Source organism: Rhea americana, unplaced genomic scaffold, assembly GCF_003343005.1.
Source record: "Rhea americana isolate MKP2758 unplaced genomic scaffold, rheAme1 scaffold_183, whole genome shotgun sequence".
Classification (NCBI taxonomy): domain Eukaryota; kingdom Metazoa; phylum Chordata; class Aves; order Rheiformes; family Rheidae; genus Rhea; species Rhea americana.
Window position 1 is genome coordinate 1,551,993 of NW_028185961.1, and position 19,743 is coordinate 1,571,735.

Consider the following 19,743-nt stretch of genomic DNA (forward strand, 5'->3'; position numbering starts at 1 on the left):
AAGTAACGTTTATTGGATATTCTTAGKCAAAGAAATTGTTGGTAGCCTGCCCTGGGAGGCACAAAGCATGTCCAGGAGAAAGACAGGCACACTTCCCTTTTCACAAATCTGACAGGCTCCACACTTTCCCTTCTAAAAATAAAACTAAAATTGCTTGAAAGCAGAGGGTGAAGAGGGAAAGGGCTACATGCAGAGAGATGCTGTTAGAAGGTTGTAGGGGGCTTAGCTTGGGCAAAGGCTGTATCCAGCAATTCACTTTGTGGGTCCACCAAGCTCTGCAACACCCAGCAGGTTCTGTCCCAAGTGACTTCACTCCCTCCTCTTCCACAGTACTGACTACCAGCACTTCTGGGTCACAAGCTGGTTTTCTTGAGACTAGGTTGGGAACAAGCTGATTTTAACCATGACTCAGACTAGCAGGAATCCAGGCCTCCAAGAGGTGAAAGGCAATGCACGCTGTTGGCTGACCCGTGACAGGATCTAACTCTAACCCCTAAGTGAGTYTGCAAACGAACATACAAATTTGGATCAGCAGTTCTGCCCTGGGATTCAGAGCATATAACATACCAAAGAGAAGTCATTTTAGTACAGGGAAGGTTTACAGAGCTGCTTCGCATTATTGCAGCATCTTCAGCACCCAGTGGGCTGGAAAATGAAGAATAGGCATAGGATGTGTTTGGGCTTTTTGGAAGGCCAACAGGATTGCCTTCAAAGTAAATGTGATTGTGCCATTACTCAGCACAACAGAAACTCATTAGAAAGATGAGTGAGCTGTATGACAAGTGAGGCTGCAGGTAGATAAACCATGGTGATTACTACTGCTGAGGTGTTGCACCATCTGGTTCTCACAGAGAGAAGCAGCAGTGAGGAAATCCTACCCRGCCTTGCTGTGGGGGGAATGAAGGCTGCTCCAGCACAGGTGGACAGGCTCAGGATTCCTGTGAGCTTCCCTTCTGCAGGAAATCGTGCCCTGCAAGCCCCTCGTGCATTTATTGAGTGCCGGTGCTTGTCAAGGGCACTTGTGTGGCTGGAAGTCTTGCAGAGAAGCAGCTGATAGATGCTTTTAATTAGCTGGGAGAGCTAAGTCAGTCACTCAGCTGCAGAGATGTGGAGCAGCTTCGGCAAAACCTTTCTGTAGAAACAGTGCAAGCAAATGTACATCTGCAGCAGGGCTGCACAGATAGTAACGACTATAGTCCCTGCCCCAGTGCCCACAGACATGAGGAGTATAAAGAAAGAAACCACCCACACCTGCTTTGCCAGCTAGAGTCCGTATGGAAATGACTGATCTGCCATGCAGCCTCCCTGACCAGCTCTGCTCTCAACTTCTCCATCAAATCAAGCCTCAAAGACAAAGATGAAAGCCCACTTTCCCAAACTGCCAGCACTCCTTTCACTCCCAACATTGCCTCTGCTTATCCATCGGGGTGACTCTGCAGCCCCCCGACAGCTGCCTCTTTCCCAGCCCCTGGCACTGCCCCACAGACTGTCTCCTCCTAAGACCTCACACCCCAGCTGCCCTCTCCCCAGTACCACACACACAGCCACAGCTATCCTCTCCTCAGGGATTCACAGCACCTCACAAATCCCTGGAGCTCACCCTCCCTGCTTTGTTCTCATAGCCCTCTGGTCTCTTCTCCAGCCTTCCACCTACTTCCTTCTTGCTCCGCTTGCCCGTTGTGCTGGTCTCTGCCAGCACAACTACCAAGTGTTCACTTTGTATGCTGCCTACAACCACTCAGGTTGTGCTGGGACCTGCACTCCTTTAGGTCTTCTCGAATCCCAAGCTCTGGACAACGCCCCACAAGCACAATAAGTACACTGAAGCCTAGTGTGCAGCCCCACACCAGCCAAAGAGACCATTCTTGGAGAAAAGAGTCAAAGGGTGGGTGAGAGAAAGTCTGTAACGACAGATTGCAAAGCAGTATCTGAAAATAGTGAGACTGCACWGTACTCTGGCATAGAAACTCAGCCACTGACAGCAAAGTTGCAGCCCTGAGCATGTGCTCTTCATCCAACCTGCTGCTGGACCATGCAGAAAGCAAATTTAGCCTCCGTAACTGCATAGCTCCAGGGCCAACAGAATGTATCCCGTTGTGAAATGTTGCATCTCACCCTGCAGTGAGAGAYTGGGGATCATTTACAGAACCAAAGACCTGTTTTAGGCAGCAAGGGGGAAAACTATCTCAGGCATTCTTTACCTTTTTTTTTTTTATTATTATTATTTTGCTTTTTAAGATAATAGACTGAGATGAGAGCAACAAAACAAACAGTGAAGAAAGTATCATTAATTAACCTATTTCCATCCTTACCAAGACAGGTCTGTCCATCAGGTCCTAGCGTCGTCCCCGGGGAACACACACAGTCATTAGTGTCCAGGCAGGAGCCCTGGCAATCTACCACATCGCAGATGTCATAGAAATCTAGGGCATGACAAGACTGTTGTCAACACAAGCCACTGAGCATGCACTGAGAATACTGTACTTGTACCACCAGTTTTATGTCCTGCATCCAGGCCGTTAGTCACAGACCTGGCTCACATTAGGAAAGCTCAACTACTGAAGCTGATCAGAAACAGTCTAACTTAATTACTGCAAGGCACAGATGCAAATTTTGGCTTTGGTAGCATGCCAAGACAAACCAGAGGGCCCTCTGCAAGTCTTAAATCATTAGCCAGGTCATCTATGGAAGATTTATGGTAGCTGAACAAAGACTAGAATTCACTTAAGTGAAACTGTCTAATCAGTCTCATGTAGACAAGCCACCATCTGTGCTGCATCATCTGACACACTCTTGGGTGAGAAAGCAAGAAGCTGGTCACTCTCTCAGGAATACAGGCACTCACTACCCCTCCTGCATCACAAAGAAGAAAGGGTTTCAGAAAAGAGATATCAGCAGTTACTTACGTCCACAGTACGCGTGGAAACAAACGCTGGGCTTGGTTAAGTGATAGACGTAGTACCCGCCTGGACATGCCTTGACATCAATGGTGGTATTCCAAAGGCAGCAGTTGCCGTTGAAGCTGGCACAGGCTTGACGCAGGACGATGCCATCTGATTCTCGCGGATGGCTGCCATTCAACCAAATGGGAGCATGAGTCCCACAGTGGTTCTCAGGGATACAGAACGTAGGCATGGCATCGCCAGCCATGCCAGTGAAGCGGTACCACTCCCCATTGATTTGATTGTCACAGGTGGGTTGGCCGTGAGAACCATTTATTTGGTGATCTGTGTTCCTCCAGGGCTCATTCAGGCTGATGTAGGCAGAGCAGGGGTCCAGAGCTGAGACATGCAGTACGGGACAAGAGAGAACATCTGGTAAGTAATAAACCAAGTTGCTGACTGATAATTGCAAGAAATGAAAAATATTTTCTTTTTCCATTCCTGACTTAACGGAATCCTTGTGATAGATAGAGAACCCTGGGGAAAAAGAGCAATAGTAGCTAACTAATTGTCTCATGGAAAATTCTGACAGCTTGGCTTAAATATCTTTGAAGAAAAAGCAAACTAACAGAGCTCTTACAACATTAGGCATGTCTGACTTGCTCTTTAGCTGCTGTAGAATGTGACAGGAGAATACATATAAGCAAACCTTATTTCCAAGGGGCGTTTTTGCCACAGAAAATAAGTACTGGGAGCACTAGATCAAGCTTGGGACATCCACCCTTCAATCATGTGCTAAGTAAGCATCTGCAAGCCTGTCCTGAAGTCATTGATAGCTCTCCCACGCACCCTATAGAAGAGGACCAGGCTCCAGACAGTTGTGCAGCCTCTCTAAAAATCATCCAGAGCTCATTTTAGCTCTCGCAGTTGCTATAGCCACAAGCCAGAGGTTGTCTTGCAAAGCACCAGTTAAAACACAAACTGCAAGGTATGCAACAGGAATGCGACATTCAAGCTTTACAAAAGGAAAATACTGTTTCAGTTAYGGTCGTTATGGCCTTATGTAATTGTAAGCCACTATCAGTATCATTATTTGCTCTTCTTCATTTCAGGACACAATTTCAAACRGCTAAATATAGGAACTGCTATCCCAGGCTAGAATGAACTCCATCTATAGCCCAGTAGCCTGACTCSAGCCAAGAGCGGATGCTTAGAGAGGTGATGTGTGAGGAAGAGACTCCACTCCATTTACRTGGCACCTGGTTCTCCACTGTCACTCCTACAGCCGTGTGCATCTGTGCCACGTGAGGTTAAAGGGCTATCACCCTGATCTGTGCCCTCTGTAAGATGCTGCAGTAGGACCARAGAGGTAAATGGCAGCTCTTGTACATGAAGATCTGCTTACAAACTTCTCAGTCTTCCCCAGGGACTCCATCCCCAACTTTCCTCTCTGTCAAATGCTAATCCCCTCTCCCAATCACATCACCTACTGTGGTTTGTATCATGATGTTCTTAGCCCCCCCTGCACGTCAGACAGCTTCCTCATATCTCTTGAGTTTCATACTTTGAGTTTGTTTATTATTTTAAAATCCAGGGAGCATGAAGCTCTGAATCGGGACCTTCTGGGGAAACAAAATGCTCAACTGTTTATGCAGTCGTGTTCCCTGTGAGTCCACAAATCCTCCTCATCTCCATGTCTGTGAGTGAACGCGTAGGCAAGACATAAGCAAATGGACCATGTGGCACCTTCATGTCTGTTCATGCAGTGCTCAAGGAGTGTGTCCCTTTTCAGAAGCCTTTCTGAACCTTATGCAAACAATTAAAATACCACCATAGGGAGAAAAAATGAAGAATGAAAGTGTCATTACATTTTCAGCCTTCTCATAATTAATCCTGATTTGGCAGCTTCCTCACTAAAAGTCAAGAGGTTAAATTTTCATGTACTTTTAATACCTGATTAAGCACCACTTATCCACGACTAGCTATTCCCTATTAAGCAAAACGAATGCTAATATTGCCTTGAGTAAGGAAAATTGATTTCCATTTGCTAGCATTAGGCTAATAAAACCAATCATTCTAATTAAATGCATCTCAACGTGGTACACTATACCTTCTGTACTACATTTCTCTAAGTTCTAGAATCGTTCTGTTTATTCAAACAAGATCATTCAATCTGGGAAAAAATTATACTGTCTCCAGTAAAACACTCTGGATGCAGATAAATCTTGGTTCAGTATTTTGATTTGCTTCAGTGACTTTAAAGTGGGAAMTAAATACTTTTGGGAATGGATTTCAAGGCAGCATTACTTAGTTCCTTCTGCAAACATCTGCTTCACTGACACGCTATCTTGGACCTTCTCACCATCTTTCTTGACAAACACCCTTACACCATCCTTGGCCATAGCTACATTTTGTTCAGCCTTGAGAATAGGCTCAAAGATAGTTGCAGGAGCCACAAAAGTGCTGCAGAACTGCAAGCTGGCAGAGAGAAAGCCGGTCTGGGTTATGAAGGAAATCTCTAGCACCATAATTCATGAGATGCGCTGAGAAGCAATTTACTCRCACCAGAAGCAGTCGTTGGTTCTACTGAACAGCAGAGGGACCTGTAGCAGTACTCCCTGATGAGGTTCTCAATTCTTCGTGCGCTACTTTACCTGCCTTTGCTTGTCTTCCCTTACCACAGACAGCACTGTTAAATCCCATCCTCCAAAAGGTTGCTTGACCTCTCAGACAGGAAGAGATCAGTGATTTGCACACAGCTACAGAGAGCTTCCTCTGGCCTTCCTGCATTTTAACTCACTTGGCTTCCACAATGTGATTTGGTCTGGCTTTAGGGTGAGTCACTAAGATTAAAGCTCTCTGYGCTAAAAACCAAACACGGCAAAGCAAGGAATGCCCTGTCAGCTTCCCAGCTGGGCAGCACCAAAAAATATGTATGCTCTCACTAGCTTTCATACAACGCAATTAACTTTTATGAGGCATCCTTTTGTAAATAGAATCTACAAACACTCGTCTAGGGAGATTTTATTGTTGCTTAAACAGATAGGAGATAATTTAAGGGCAAAATTTACTGAGATGAAGACGTAGTGGCTCAGAAGAAGCTAAAATAAGGCATCTCAGGGGAACGGGAACTCTCCCTTCCTTCGTGTTTCTGGAGAATTTCAGGGAGAAGCAAAGGGGAGACAGACAAGCAGAAAAAACAGTGTTTTTTCAAACTCTGCAGACTTGGTGGCCATCCTCAGACTGCCAGGGCTGCCCCAAGCCAACCTCCCTGCACACAACAAGCGTTCTTGGTAACACAGTTTATGGAAAATACATATTTTTTTTTATTATTATTATTATTTAGAAACAAATGGAAGAAAATAGGACCAATCTTTTGTCTCTCTACCCACACAATGAAAGCATGGGGGGTTTTGCACAAGATGTACAACAGTCTCTAGACCTCTCAATTTTTCATTTTTCTCTGCTCAATTTTTTTCTTTCCTAACACTTTATGCTTGGCCTGGGTAATTCAGCACGACAAGAACATTAGCTATCATGTAGAGCTGTTCAATTTGTAATCTTGATGATACYGTTAATTCTCTGGCTGACATCTTAACAAATATATCAGATAACAGATCAGACTCTAATAAGCATTCATAAGTCCAGCATTCTGCAGAAAGGCTAATCCCGTATGTACTGTGTAACTAGAGGTCTCTGCTCTGACAAGAATAAGCAATGAAATAAGCAACACTGCATTATAGTCCTAAATTCAGGTAAAATTTGCCAGGCGAGCAGATGAAAAAACGGTATGGAGTCTCCACTGTGAAGGGAGAGGAAAATTCCCCAGTGCTTCAAAGACCTCGGCAGTAGGGATTCTCGTATTAGGGGCTCTGCAACAGAAATGCCCTTCCAAAATGGAAAGAATTTTGCGCTATTTCAGTAAAAAGGATATTTATCTTGTATGCCAGCTTTTCACCTAAGGATATCAAGGCATAGCAGGTACCTTAAAGGCGGTGAATAGAAATAAGCTTGAAGGCAATGYCCCTTTACTCACCCATCGAAGACACTGGCTGCAACTGGGCAACGAAGCAAATAGAGAAAARTAAGTACTGGAACATCCCACTCAGCCAAGGAACAGTTGCCACTCGAGGAATACAGACTTGAAAACCCTTGCACACGCTGTGGCTCTTGCAGTCTTCCTCTCGGTGGAGCTTCTGACCCCAAGCTTTCTGAGCAGCAACTGTGATAGCTCTCCTAGAGGTTTATCAGAGGAAGAAGCTGAAGAAACGTGGGGTACAGGTCCAGCCTTGACCTCCTCAGAGCAGCTCTGCCCCTTACTGACAACAGAGATGTACTTACTGATCGATTTTGTTTTTGGACTCAACTTGCTATTGTTTTCTTGCCCGACTGCCCCATAGTGATACCTCCACTATCTTATCCGGAGAATTCTAACCAGGGGACACCCGGACATCCCGAAGGGACAGAGAAGAACAGATTGGTGCTTGTTATCTCTGCTCCTTCCACAAGTCATACGACTTCACGGCTTCCCTCAGTCAGAAAACACCAGCTAAAGAGCCCTAACTACAGGAAATAGTGGCCAAAGGAGAAGTAAGCCTTCTAAGCAGAGATTGCAGACGGGTGCCTGGAGCAGTGCTACAATGGGAACATCAGTCAAAGTGAAGGACTGCTGTCCCGCAGGGAAACAAACTGTTACCATGTTAGACAAAGACCCTTTCCACTCCTGGTCACTTATTGTGACCACTGTAGCCAGATTATTAAAGAAGTCTATAAAAGAAAATTTCCTGCACTATTCTTGTGTTCTCTGTCTTCAGGGTAAAAAACAAAAATCAAAAAAAGTCAACATCCAACAAGTGCTGCATTTATTTCAACACCATATTGAAAAATTGAACATCTCTGCCTTACTAGTTCAAACCAAACTGCGTGGAATTGCAAGTCACAACCATGTGACCCATGCGCTGGGTACAGATGGAATCAAACGTGCTAGTTCCTAACTTCTTTAAATCCTTTCTCTGCTAAAGCAAACCAAGCACCATGATGGGCAGCGAGAGATACCAAGGACAACATGAACAGAAAGGGACCTTTACTCTCATCCCCCAAGCTATAGCTCCTCTTCAGTTGCAGAAGATATATATTAAAAACGCAGCTGTTAATCTATGTGCATATATATATATACACATACATACATGTACACAAACACACACACAGGCTGCCTTGCAATTTCAACAATAGCTGCACAACCCTCCCCCAGGAAACTGCCCGCAGGCAGCGCGCTATCCATCCAAGAGTGCAGTCAGCCTCCACCAATTCCACAATCAGGGAAGTGCGGACATCTCCCCATTTCTCTCGCACCCCACAATTCTGCAGCAGGCTGATACAAGGAAGAATTTGGAGGCTGACGTCCTTGCTTCAAGTCCCACAGTGGCGAGGGGAACCTCCAAAACTTGGCTGCACTCCTGCGTTTGCATGAGACTGGAAGTGAGTATTTGACTGCTTTGCGTAGAGGTGGTATCTATACTCTACACTACAGAAAGTCCTCAGTGGTTTCTCTGTCTGGGTGTTCCCTTGGCAGTAAAATGCGGTATACCGCTGTGCTCCACCCCAGCAGCAGAGAGGTTTTTTTTGTGGTGAATGACTCCAGTGAATGAGGAAAGAGGCTTTATAAGTGACTGTCATTGCTCCTACCAACAAAAGAAATCTCCGTGGTTATACTGTGCTGATAGCTGTGCAGCACCAGAATTTTTTTTTTCAACAACAGTACCAGAATTTTTTTTTTCAACAACAGGAAAGGAGAACAAATTCATTACATGCAAAGCTAGTAGGGCAGATAACACTTGAAGGTGAATATGTGAATTCCCAGAAGAGAAACTAAAATTGAACAGAGAATGATACAGTAAGCCACAGGAAGCTGTATTTTCCTATTTTCATTCAGAGGYTGATTCATACTTATGATCCTGTGGAAATAAAACTGACAAGTTTGAATTAAATTTTCTATTTGTGTTAGAGGTGTGCTTATTTCTTTCTCTGAACTGTTTCATTACCAGCTGTTTTTATTTTTGTAGGTGGTGCATTAGGTCTGACATTGCTAATACTTTGACAGTTATGTCCAAGTGACTGACTGACGACTGACAACTGACAATTAACATATAGAAATAAACTGCATCCTAATCCCCTTTCACATGCCTCCAAAGCCTCAAAAGTCTCRGAACACTCCCTTTTAGCTTCTCCAAGAGGGACTGAGAAAGAAGATGCTCCAGCATTCCCAAAGTTGACACTTCCAATTTACAAGCACYTACTTTAAGGGAAAAGTCTAAAGCTACAGAAGATTCAGTGTGCTGCTTCCAAGCATCCTTGGGATCCACAGGAAAGACAAGGATCTCACGAGACTCCTGCAAAAAAACATCAGAGGCAGCTCTTCTGTCAGCACTTTCTCTTTATTTTGCATGGTACCTCAGGTGACAAACCTAGTTCTGGTTCCTATAGCAGTCTGTATTAGAATGCAATCTGGACCAGTGCAAGTCTCTGTCTGAAGGAACTGGAGCACTTATTCCCAATAGGGTATGRGAAAAATTGATCTTCTGCCTACAGAGTCTCCCCAGAGGGAGAAAAGGACTCAAATYCAAGGGAGAGCTCTAGATGTTGCAGGGCCTGCACTCCCCAGAGAGATCTGGCAAATCTATTCTTCCTGACCTCCACTTATACTCCTCATGGCTTGACACCTTGGCCTGAAGCACACTCAGAGATGAGTCAGCCTGAGCTCTCAAGCAGAGAGAAGAATCAGGATCACTTTAGTATCTCCTAAAAAGAGCTGTCTGTGCAGGCTAAAAGAAAGATGCAAAGGGGAAATGATGATATTAAAGTTAAGTAGAGATCTGGGATTTTATTTTGGTACTCAAGGGAGATGCCCCTCAAAACCACCTCTGTCTAAGCCCAGGATGCTTGAAAGAAAGGAGCTAGTTCTTGCCTATACCCAGCCTCTGGGTGGGACCCTTTAGGGCAGAAGCAGCTAGGCTAGCTGAAGATCAAACAGTTGGGCAGTTCCACATTTATTATCTTGTAGGTGGCAAACCTCTAACCTGTTCAGGGGTGTGGGGAGCCTAACCTCACCCAAGGAAGCTTCCAGGGAACTTCCAAGAGTTAGCTAGGCTGGAAAGCATCATGCTGTTTCTTTATAATGGATTAGTGAATAAAGACCCTTTAGTATTGGCTGAAGCTGGCCTTTTCCCTTTGTCAGAGCCACCTCTCAAGACTCACTAATGTTTGATGAAAGTGAGGTGCGTCAACAAAAGCCTTTGCTGCAGGAGCGTAACTAGTGCAGCTTGTCTGGAAGGGGCAGGCGGAAGAGCTAATCAGCACTTCCTGCCGCTGAGAGCGATGAGAACCTGACACATGCAACAGGATCCCTGTCTGCAACTGATTTGAGGATGTAAGTTTACAATAAGTCTTGACAGGCTGCCAAGATGGATTGCAAGAATGTCATGGACTTCTAGATAGCTCTTCTTTCTGTAAACAGTTTGTCCCAGGACACACTGCCAGTGGGAAGGGCTGTCGAGATCGGGGAGTGAATGTGTGTTTGGGTGAACTATGAGCATGTTCAACAAGAGAGAAAGTTAAAAACCAAAATCCTATTAATACCAAACAGAACATGAGTCCTAGTGAAGAGCAGTTATTATCTTTTCACTTACAGGAGCCTTATGATGCTGAACTTGGTATTTTGAGCGTGTTCTTCCAAAGGTCCTGCAGAATCAGCACTTTTTCCATGATCCTCAATCTCCTCTCAGATGGAGAAATCAAGGCACAGAGATAGAACAGCCACTACTGCTCGTCAGTGGCAGAAACAGGAGCAGAATCCATCCCTTACAAGCTCACAGAGCCACAATGCTACACCGCAGTACTAGCTTCCCTAATACTTCAGGACTAAGRTATACAGCAAATTTAATTTTCATTCCTGTATTCTAATTCTCACCCTTTTAATATCAGCACAGATATAACACTAATTATTTAAGAGGAATAATTGGAATCTCTAGGGGAAAATAGAAATACATTTAAGATACAACAAAGCTTCTTCCTCAGGTGAAATGAGGAAATAGAGGCACACAATGTAGTGCTGCAAACAGCACTTTAGATTTACATTTCCACACAAAAACACAAATAGTAGATCAAATGAACTATTCCACTCGCTCAGAAGCACATTCCAGAGTAGCCAGCTTCACTTGGACGACCTATTGCAAAGACCTGACAGCCAGCAGCAGTTTTGGAGTATCACGCAAACTCTCTCAGAACCAATGTGGAAAAAGTGCAAGAACTTGTACAAGATAATCATCATCACCACTGCCTGATAGGCAGGAAAAGTTACAGGGAAAGAGAGAGAAAGTTTCTTATTTGGTTTCAAAGAGCAAAGAGCCATGACACCTCCCCCCGGAAAGGTTTGCAAGCTCGGCTCTTACAGGTGTGGAAAAAAGCCATCTCACAAATTTCTCTGGACAATTATGAATATTACATGTATTTAACCAGCTTACCAATGTTGCTATACAACAGCGTAAGGGAGAAGAATGAACATCGTCCCCATGAATGTCAGCATTCAAGGACATYAGAAGCAGAAGCACCGAGGTCTGAGTTCCTGAGGGCTGTGGTGTGCCATTCAGCACCAGAGACAACATGTGCACGTGGAAATGCAGGGAGGAGTAAGACAGCAAGCTTCCGGGGTATAGACAGATAAGACCCCCCAGGGGAGCCCACACTTCAGGGCACAGTTATAGATTTACTTTACTCCTCCTTTCACCAGATCATCTCTAAAACAACATATGCAGGTATTCAATTTTATCACAGCATTTTCCTACTTTCAAAATATTTCAGTGACAGATGTCAAAGTCTTGACTTCTTCTAGATGTCAGTTTGGACTAGTTTTTATGCCACTGTTCCAAGCAGTTTGTCTAGGGAGGGTAACAGCTCACCTATACACAGCAGCAGTATAGTGACTGCTGGGAGGAAAAGGTTTTTTATTGTTGAACTGAATTTTAACAGTGACTAAAGGTGGGTCACAATGATGAACAAATTCCAGTCCCTCTCCTCTGTTTTAAAATGCCAAAGAGGCCTCGCCAATAATGATTGAAAACTGGCCAATAATGGATTCCACAATCAACGCATAGCATGATAAAAATCTTACAGCATCTAACATCTCATTCTAGCACCCTATAAACTTAGGATAAAGTATACCCTCTGCTGATCTTCAAYCTTGATGAATGAAAGATGTCATCATTACAAACCAGATCACAGMCATTTAAGAGCCCCAAGAGAAAGGGACTAAATCTTAAAACTTCAATTTTCCTCTGAAACAGCACATTTGAATGCAATATAGAACCTTTTAACTGAAATACTCGGACACCATTTGGAATGTTTGAGKTTACCGGGTATTACATGCCCAAATATATATTCTTATCCTGCAGCCTGCCATATGGCTCCAGATTTTGTTAGCTTCCACAGGGAGCTACTGTGCTGGTCAAACAAGGGTAGACCTTTGGTAGGTCAAACAACTCTACCTCTACCTCACCACCTCGACTGCTCCTGAGATGCCTGTGTTACGCAGCTAGGTATGGCAGCAAGATCTCCATCCAAGCTTCTTCAGGAAAGCTATTATCTGCACCACCACGGCCTCAGTGATGTTAGGTCAGGAAGAAATAACCTAAACAAAGAGAAATGAAGGAAACTCAGGAGACAGCTGCCACACACACAATAATATCTTCTCAGCTGGGGGAAATAATGTTATTCAAGAGCACAGATCCAAAAATTGAATAGTTATTTATTGTTCCAGAAGTACATTGCTCTTTTATACATATTTCATAAATGATACAGGATTTTACACATGTTCAGTATTTTTTTTGTTTTTGTTTTTAAAGAAGGACTTTTCTCCATGCTCCCTCCYTCATCCCAAACACACCAAGGATTCAGCTACAGGACTGTGTTCATTTTTTTCCCTTTAAAACTCATCACACAAACAGGATAAACAGATAAAAAATAATCACACAATGTAATTAAATTGAAAGACAGAGGAAAAGGGGAAGGGGGTAAAACTAGAAACATGCACCCATTCAGTCCAACATGCCATTGAGTGAGAAGAGGCAGCAATCCCAGCTGTGTTTCCACATCTGCAAGGCACCTGGCGTCTGGTTAATACTGATTTTTTTCTTTTTTTCTTTTTATTCAAACATGGTTCTCCAAAAAATGGAAGCCTCTTGCCATGACACAGTGAGGAGTAGTAGTGAAACGTCAAAAAAGCAGCCAGCTTTTCTGTATATAAGCTTAGTGCCCTTCTCCCACCTTCATCCTGTCTCCACAGCATTTATCAGCAGGATGCTAAAAAAAGAGGCTGACCCACTTCAAATGAAGARATGTTTTATCTGCTTAGATATCAGCCAGTCTTGGCTAGAAGAGAGGGCAAAGGTTGACTTCCCATCCTCTATTTCTTTTAGCTGAGAACAAGAGATGTTATTAGCCACTCCTAAGAAATCCTGATCTGTGGGCGCAAAGTTCAGTTAAAGCTACTTAAGTAGGGGAAAGTGCTAGTGAACTGAAATCATTCTGTCTTGCACTGTAGGAAGCCTGGGCTTTCAAAAAGCCTCTGAACAAGGAAAATGTTTTGATCATGTGTGAGACTTTTTATCCTGTTACACAAGCAATCAAATATCAAGTATAATTATTCCATGCTCCAAAACTGTTCAGTTAAGCAGGAGTCATGATTCTGAGCCAGTTTCATAATCCTTTAAGCCTTCATAATTTCATACTCCAGGTGGCTATCAGATTTGGGGTAGGAAGAGGGAATCTCCCTCCCTTAAGACTGAATATAAAAACTCTCATGCAATGCTGCCATTGATTTCTAGAAGGAGCTCAAGAGCACTGGGACTCAAAGTTTATATAGTTAAGGAATAATCCAAAATATCAATTATCAAATGTCCAGAACAAAACTTGTTCCTTCTCTCACTTGGCTACAATCAATTCTGTGCTACAAATAAGCAAAGGAGGAAGTCAGTGGAGCACATGGGGTGGGCTGGGGAGGGGAAGCTCACGGTTTTCCAGTAGAAAGCAGTCTTGTAGTAACTTTATAAAAGAGACCAGGTCTGATCAGAAGTGTGCGTGTTAATGGTGATGGAGCGCAAGTTCTGATCACCAGCCATGGCTCCAGGTGGCTTGGATTCTGTGTTCTTTTTTTTTCCCTTTTCTTTTTTTGAGAGAGAAAGAGAGAGATCTCAATCAGGTAAAGGAAAATTTAAAAAGCTAAGCAGGCTGCTGGTGTCTTATCAAGAGGCAGACCCTGCAAAGCTGGAAGAAAACACCCTAACCCCAGCATTACATTCTTTTCACGAAACCCCCCAATCCTGTATTTGTACACAATTGTCATTCAGACAGTTTTAAATGTGACTATTTGCCAAGCCCTTTTCAGAACTAGCATTCCACAATGTCCCATCTTTGAATTTAAAATATTTCCCTCCCATACAGTCCTTTGTCCTGATTAAAGGTAAAAAACCTCCACCCCCACATCACCTCCCAGCTTCCACCTGCAATGCTTTAATTAAAAAGGCAAGAGCTATGAACAGGTTTTTTGCCGGGGTTCAGAGCTTCTTGGCTGATCAGTCCTTTTCATCAATTTGCTGGATGGGCAGGTGGACCTGCAGTGGATCTCGAAGCCTCTTAAGGTCCAATTCTGCCTAAAAGTAAAAGATACATTATAAAGAACAGGCTCCCAATACACCATCTCCAATCTCATGCCCCTTTAGAGAATGGAAAGCTTTTTCGTATTTCCTTGTTTCTCCTAACCAGAAGGGAAGTGTACAAAGAGTAAAACAAAGTCACAAGCTGAGATTCCAGGAAAACGATTTCCAGCACTTCCTGAAAGATTGCGGCTCTGTATCTCTCACAATTTGTCTACGTTCAACCGCTAAGACAAAAAAAAAAAAAAAAAAAAAAAAAAAAAAAGCTCAAAGTGACTGTAGCAAAGCCAGAACCTAGAGGCTGAAACTGAGATATGCAGATCTACCAGGTGGAAGAGCCTGTGCTTTGAGAATGGAATGGAACAAAAAGAAAAAAAAATTAGTAGGGAAGACACGATGCACCTAAACTCACTGGGGTCCTCATCTCTCCCATTCTTTAGAAGTACATATTCTAGACTGATGGGAATGGTTGACACTAGAAGAAAAGCTCAATGCCTCCTTGCCCAACCCCCAAAAACCAAAACCAATCAACTTCCCCCTCCCGCCCCCCAAGAGGATCAATATTCAATACAGCATGAAAAAAATAGGGTTCCTTCATCCAGAGCACAGGCTTGATCTCTCTCTACTCCTCATGCAACTCCTTCTCCAAGGCAAGGAGAGGACAATTTGCCCTGAATATCCTACACTGTAGTTTCCAGAGCCTGGGAATAAGCAGAGACTAAAACGGAATAGGGAAAAAAGGACATGGTATCTCTGCTCTTTCTGCTCCTGCCTCCCTTCTGCGGAAAGGCTCTGTGTTCAACTGATCCCACAATGCCGATAGACTAACAAAGATGGTCTTCATCTAGAATATGAAAAACCTGCTCCCATCTCCTCTAACAATACTGCTTCGTTTTTRAACACTATTTTCCAGGTCTACAATCCAAGGTATTCAAGTGTTATGTCATAGGGACGTGAACCAAATGGTTGCAAGTCTTCATTCCTCACTAAACCCATCTGGTGTGTGAGCCAAGAAGAGAGGAAAGCCAAGAAGAAAGGAAATCTTGAAGTAGGCCCCTCTGAGGCCCACGTGCTTGAAGCAACTCAAGATTTGCCACTAGTTTCTGAAAGACCCTTATGGATAGATACAGGCAGCTGTCTGATGTTGATTTATGTATCGAGCAATTCCATTCCTGGGCTGACCAAACCCAATTCAGTGATTGCACTGGGACTGCGACAGGAAAATAGGCTGAAAACTTAAGACATCTATTCTTGTTTGAGGTGCCAACAAACAAGTAAAGTTCTTTGTCTTTTTAGTTCTGGAAAAACTCTCATTACCTGAGCAATTGCATCCTTGAGTTGATTGTATTTCTCTAGATCAAATCGTGTCTTTTTGGCTCCTTTATGGAAAAATAATAAGTACTGTCTGTCTCTGGCATCTGGATAAGCATACTCCTAAAAATAAAAAAGGAGARAAGACAGGAATAAAGCATTCCAACACAGGATACCATTCACCCAGTATGTATCAGATACGATTCTGGAGAATGACTCATTTCTGTTAACTAAGACGCAAGACTAGCCAGTATTGTCTAAGCTCAGTCAGGCATTTGCTCCTCCCATTCTGCGTTCTTATACTTCAATGGTGAGCTACAGTAGCATCTCTCCTGTCTTGAATGTGTGCATCTTTCTGTGCAGAAAGAACAAAAAGACTAACACATTTCAGATTTCTGACCTTTTGGCAGTTAGTAAATAAAAAAAGTTAGTCTGATACACCAAGCTAACAATCGTTTCAACTCCCAGAGTTAACAACTTGCTTTAAAAAAAAAATACCACAATGAGCCTTTGTAATATGGTAAAATGGCCATCTCCTTTTCTTAGCACCATAAATACATAATGGCTAATTAAAGCAACAACAGTTGCTTATGAGCTCATCTTTCAACCAAGCTATGCAGGCGAGAATAAAAATCCCATACCACGGCTTTTGCCAGGGATACTCTGCTGCAACAAGTCACAGCTTTTTAGAGTATGAAGGTAACTCAGAGCAGCAGAGTGAACAGGGCACAGATGATGCTGTTCAGTTGAACCCCACAGAGCCTCTACAAAGGACAGTTCTGCCCTGCTGAGGCAAACTTTCCCTTGCACTAGAACATTATACAGTCTCTTTGTCTGGCATGTATCTAGTGATGAGACTGTAAGGTAGAGAAAAGCTGCATTGAGAGGCAAGTCATATCTGAAACACTGAGGTCTTAAGTCTATCAGAAAAGGTACTAGTTGAAACGGACAACTTGATTAACACATCAGTCCTGAGTTCAAGCATGGCAGAAATCCCAAACAGACTTGGCAGAAACTACTGCAACAGCCCTGACAAGGGCACATGTATCCTCAGTATTTGAAATCAGGCAGCTAACGAGGATTTCTGGGAAACCATACTGGAACACCCACAGCATCTATTCTGGTGGTCTGAGACCCTCCTTCCTTCCACCCTCATCATTTGGGTAAGATTACGAATAAGTGGTTAAGACAAACCATGTACTAGAAAACCCTGCCAAGAATCTGTCACCACTATGAGGACTCAGAGAAGAACACCTCTATTTTGTCCATAAATTTTCCAGCACTGGAACAGGGCTAGTTTTCAAGACTTAGCCAGAGAGTCAACAGATTTGGGATTGTACCAAGGGGCAAGGATCTAAAGGGACTGTTACGTGTGGCTAAGAGGTGAAAACCATGACACCCAGAGAAGCATTTCTTATGTGTTTTCGGGGCCTTTCTCGTCTCTTTAGAAAGGCATCTCATACATCAGAGATGTGTGCTTCCTTGAAACTCAGAAGATACCTCTTGAGCCCATAGTTTATTTGAACTGATAAGTCACAATATTTAGAGACTATAGGGTAAAGAACAACTTAATTGCAGTGCAAGCGAATGTCTGTTGGGGGTGAGGTGAGGGTTAGGAAACATTATTTGTCAGTACATGAACCTGCACAGCTAACCACAGAGCACATACAAGCATCTGTAGGTAGGATGATCAGGAAATCTCTAACAGAATCATAGAATGGTAAGGTTAGAAGGGACCTCTGGAGATCATCTAGTCCAACCGTCAGCATAGCCTATAGGGGACTGAACCCGCAACCTCAACATTAGCAGCAYCACACTCTAACCAACTGAGCTAAACCTGCCTCACATGACTGCCACCAAGCAGCTCCACAAGAATACCCCACCACCCCGCAGAGCGAAAGTTAAATCAAGGGGCATCCAGGCTCTAACAGACCACGGAAGGGGCTAACTAACATCTAACAGGTACAGTTTTTGTATTTTTCTAGGGAATGGAGCACAAATCAAGTCTTCTATTGAAGTGTCAATGTCAGCACATGTCCTACCTGGCGAGTCATTACGAAATAAGCATACATTGCCATGGCACTACCATAGGTGATGAAATAGGTAACTGGTTCCATAATGTCCCAAGAATATTCCCACCAGGTGAGGCGGGCTAGAATTCCGAACTGAGTGGCCATGTAGGCCAGCCCTCCCCACAAAACCAAGGTCGTCCTCTTCTCTGCTTTCCTGCTGAGCTCCATCCTTACCTGCAAAAAAAGAAAAAAAAAGAAGAAAAGAAAAGAAAAAAAGAAACATTCTGAATTCTCAGAAAAATATTATATTGATACGGTCATAAAAAGAATGCTCTATATCTACACAAAATCCTAAGTTGTTTGACATATGTGATCTAAATCTTAGATTACATAGACATCTCTAAATTTCTTTTCCGTTAGTATCTCCCCATCATCTTTATTTTACTCTGTGTACACTATGGATACTTAGTAAAGGTGCTTATTTCTCTGTATTTGCAGGGATGTTTTGTTGCATTAGTATCAGCCTTTCTATTTATTACCAAGTTCATTTCCAATTATGCAAAGCGAGGAAATAAAATACTTCTGCAGGAACAGAGATGGCTTAGTATAGATTGAATGCCATCTTCTGTTTCACTGATCTTAAAAGCATGTCAGGGATCTAATTAAAACCTTGAAATTAATTAATCTGGTGTTTGGAGAATAAGTAAAATACAACGAGAGACTTCACTTCTCACTTTTTCTAATGGTGCTAGCTGCTCCTTCAGTTCCTCTAGTCTCCCTATTAGCTCCTTCTCCTTGTTCAGCTGGTGCTCCTCAATGCACAAGGCGGTATACAACTGCTGAACCAATGTCTTGACATCATTTAGCGTGGTTGCATCTTCATGGCTTAAAAGCTCTAGGAAAGAAAGAGACTGCTTTATATACGTTTATCCAGACAACTCCTTATAGACTCTTCAGAAACTGATATTACTCTGCACAGAAAACGTATGAAACTATCTTTCCAACACAAAAGTCTTTGGGAGACCTCAGCACTCCAAGACAATGCAATTTCTTCCAAAGAAAAACAARCTTTATTACTAAATACGCCTAAAGTTTGATAAAAACAAGAAAAAAAAGATATATGCTAGCAGTTTACCAGATATAAACAGATCCTTCAGATTCATTTTTATACAAAAGACAACGAAGATAAATGAACAGTTAAATTAGTATGACCCATCACAGCCAGAATTTAAACAGATTATAGTCCACCAGCAGCTACAGTTATTGAGGACAGCAGATGAGGATCTTATTTAGTGGCCCTTAAAACATGCAGTCTTATGATAATTATTCCTCCCACTAATGCTAGGAATTGGTTTCGAACGCTCAGTGGGCAATCTCTCACTGAACTGCCTATAGGGCCAAGAAATTCTACCTTACTGTATGCAAATAAAACCAGTAACAGAGCTATTAATTTAAATAGTTGTTATCCCAGTATTTTGAAACAGAGTATTCATCAAGGAAATAAGCTTGTACAGGAGTCATGAGTAGTGCCTTTAAACTACATGCTCCGTACAAAAAAAAAAAAACTAAGCTGAGAATTAAAGCAGAACTGTTAGCCAAAAATAAAAAAGCAGTAAGAAAAAAATAGAAGTTAAATTTTTGTAATGTCCTTGGACTCTCTTCTTATTTTCTCTAAACATAGTTTTATCAGTATAGAAAGCAGAACTAACACAGAAAAACTGAAGCACGCTGCTTTCTGGGGAAGCTAGCCTTGGCTTGCAATGCTCAAGCAACAAATGAGAAAGTCTTGATTCATGAAAAGCTATGGACAGTTTAAATTCTAACATTAGCAGC

The 19,743-nt window shown here is 42.9% G+C and overlaps 2 protein-coding genes across 3 annotated transcripts in view; both read right to left on the reverse strand.

The window, feature by feature from the left end:
• Positions 1-12,591, reverse strand: part of OIT3 (oncoprotein induced transcript 3) — a 31,394-nt gene extending 18,803 nt beyond the window's left edge. The window contains exons 1-4 of one of the 2 annotated variants that reach the window (XM_085302034.1): positions 12,422-12,591; positions 6,919-7,118; positions 2,907-3,281; positions 2,313-2,423 (exon numbers count right to left, since the gene is read on the reverse strand). In XM_085302034.1, coding sequence (XP_085158160.1) covers positions 2,313-2,423; positions 2,907-3,281; positions 6,919-6,982 — 550 coding nt within the window. In that variant the 5' untranslated portion in view covers positions 6,983-7,118; positions 12,422-12,591. Of the gene's footprint in view, positions 1-2,312; positions 2,424-2,906; positions 3,603-6,918; positions 7,119-12,421 lie in introns of those variants that run through there. The other variant, XM_085302033.1, reaches the window with a different exon arrangement.
• Positions 12,592-12,661: 70 nt separating this feature from the next.
• The window catches only part of MCU (mitochondrial calcium uniporter), a gene marked incomplete at its 5' end in the record, with an annotated part of 85,488 nt that continues 78,406 nt past the window's right edge, over positions 12,662-19,743 (reverse strand). Inside the window, 4 exons of the mRNA XM_085302045.1 lie at positions 12,662-14,584; positions 15,905-16,021; positions 17,941-18,144; positions 18,645-18,805. Of these exons, the coding sequence (XP_085158171.1) occupies positions 14,507-14,584; positions 15,905-16,021; positions 17,941-18,144; positions 18,645-18,805 (560 nt within the window). The remainder of the gene's footprint in view (positions 14,585-15,904; positions 16,022-17,940; positions 18,145-18,644; positions 18,806-19,743) is intronic.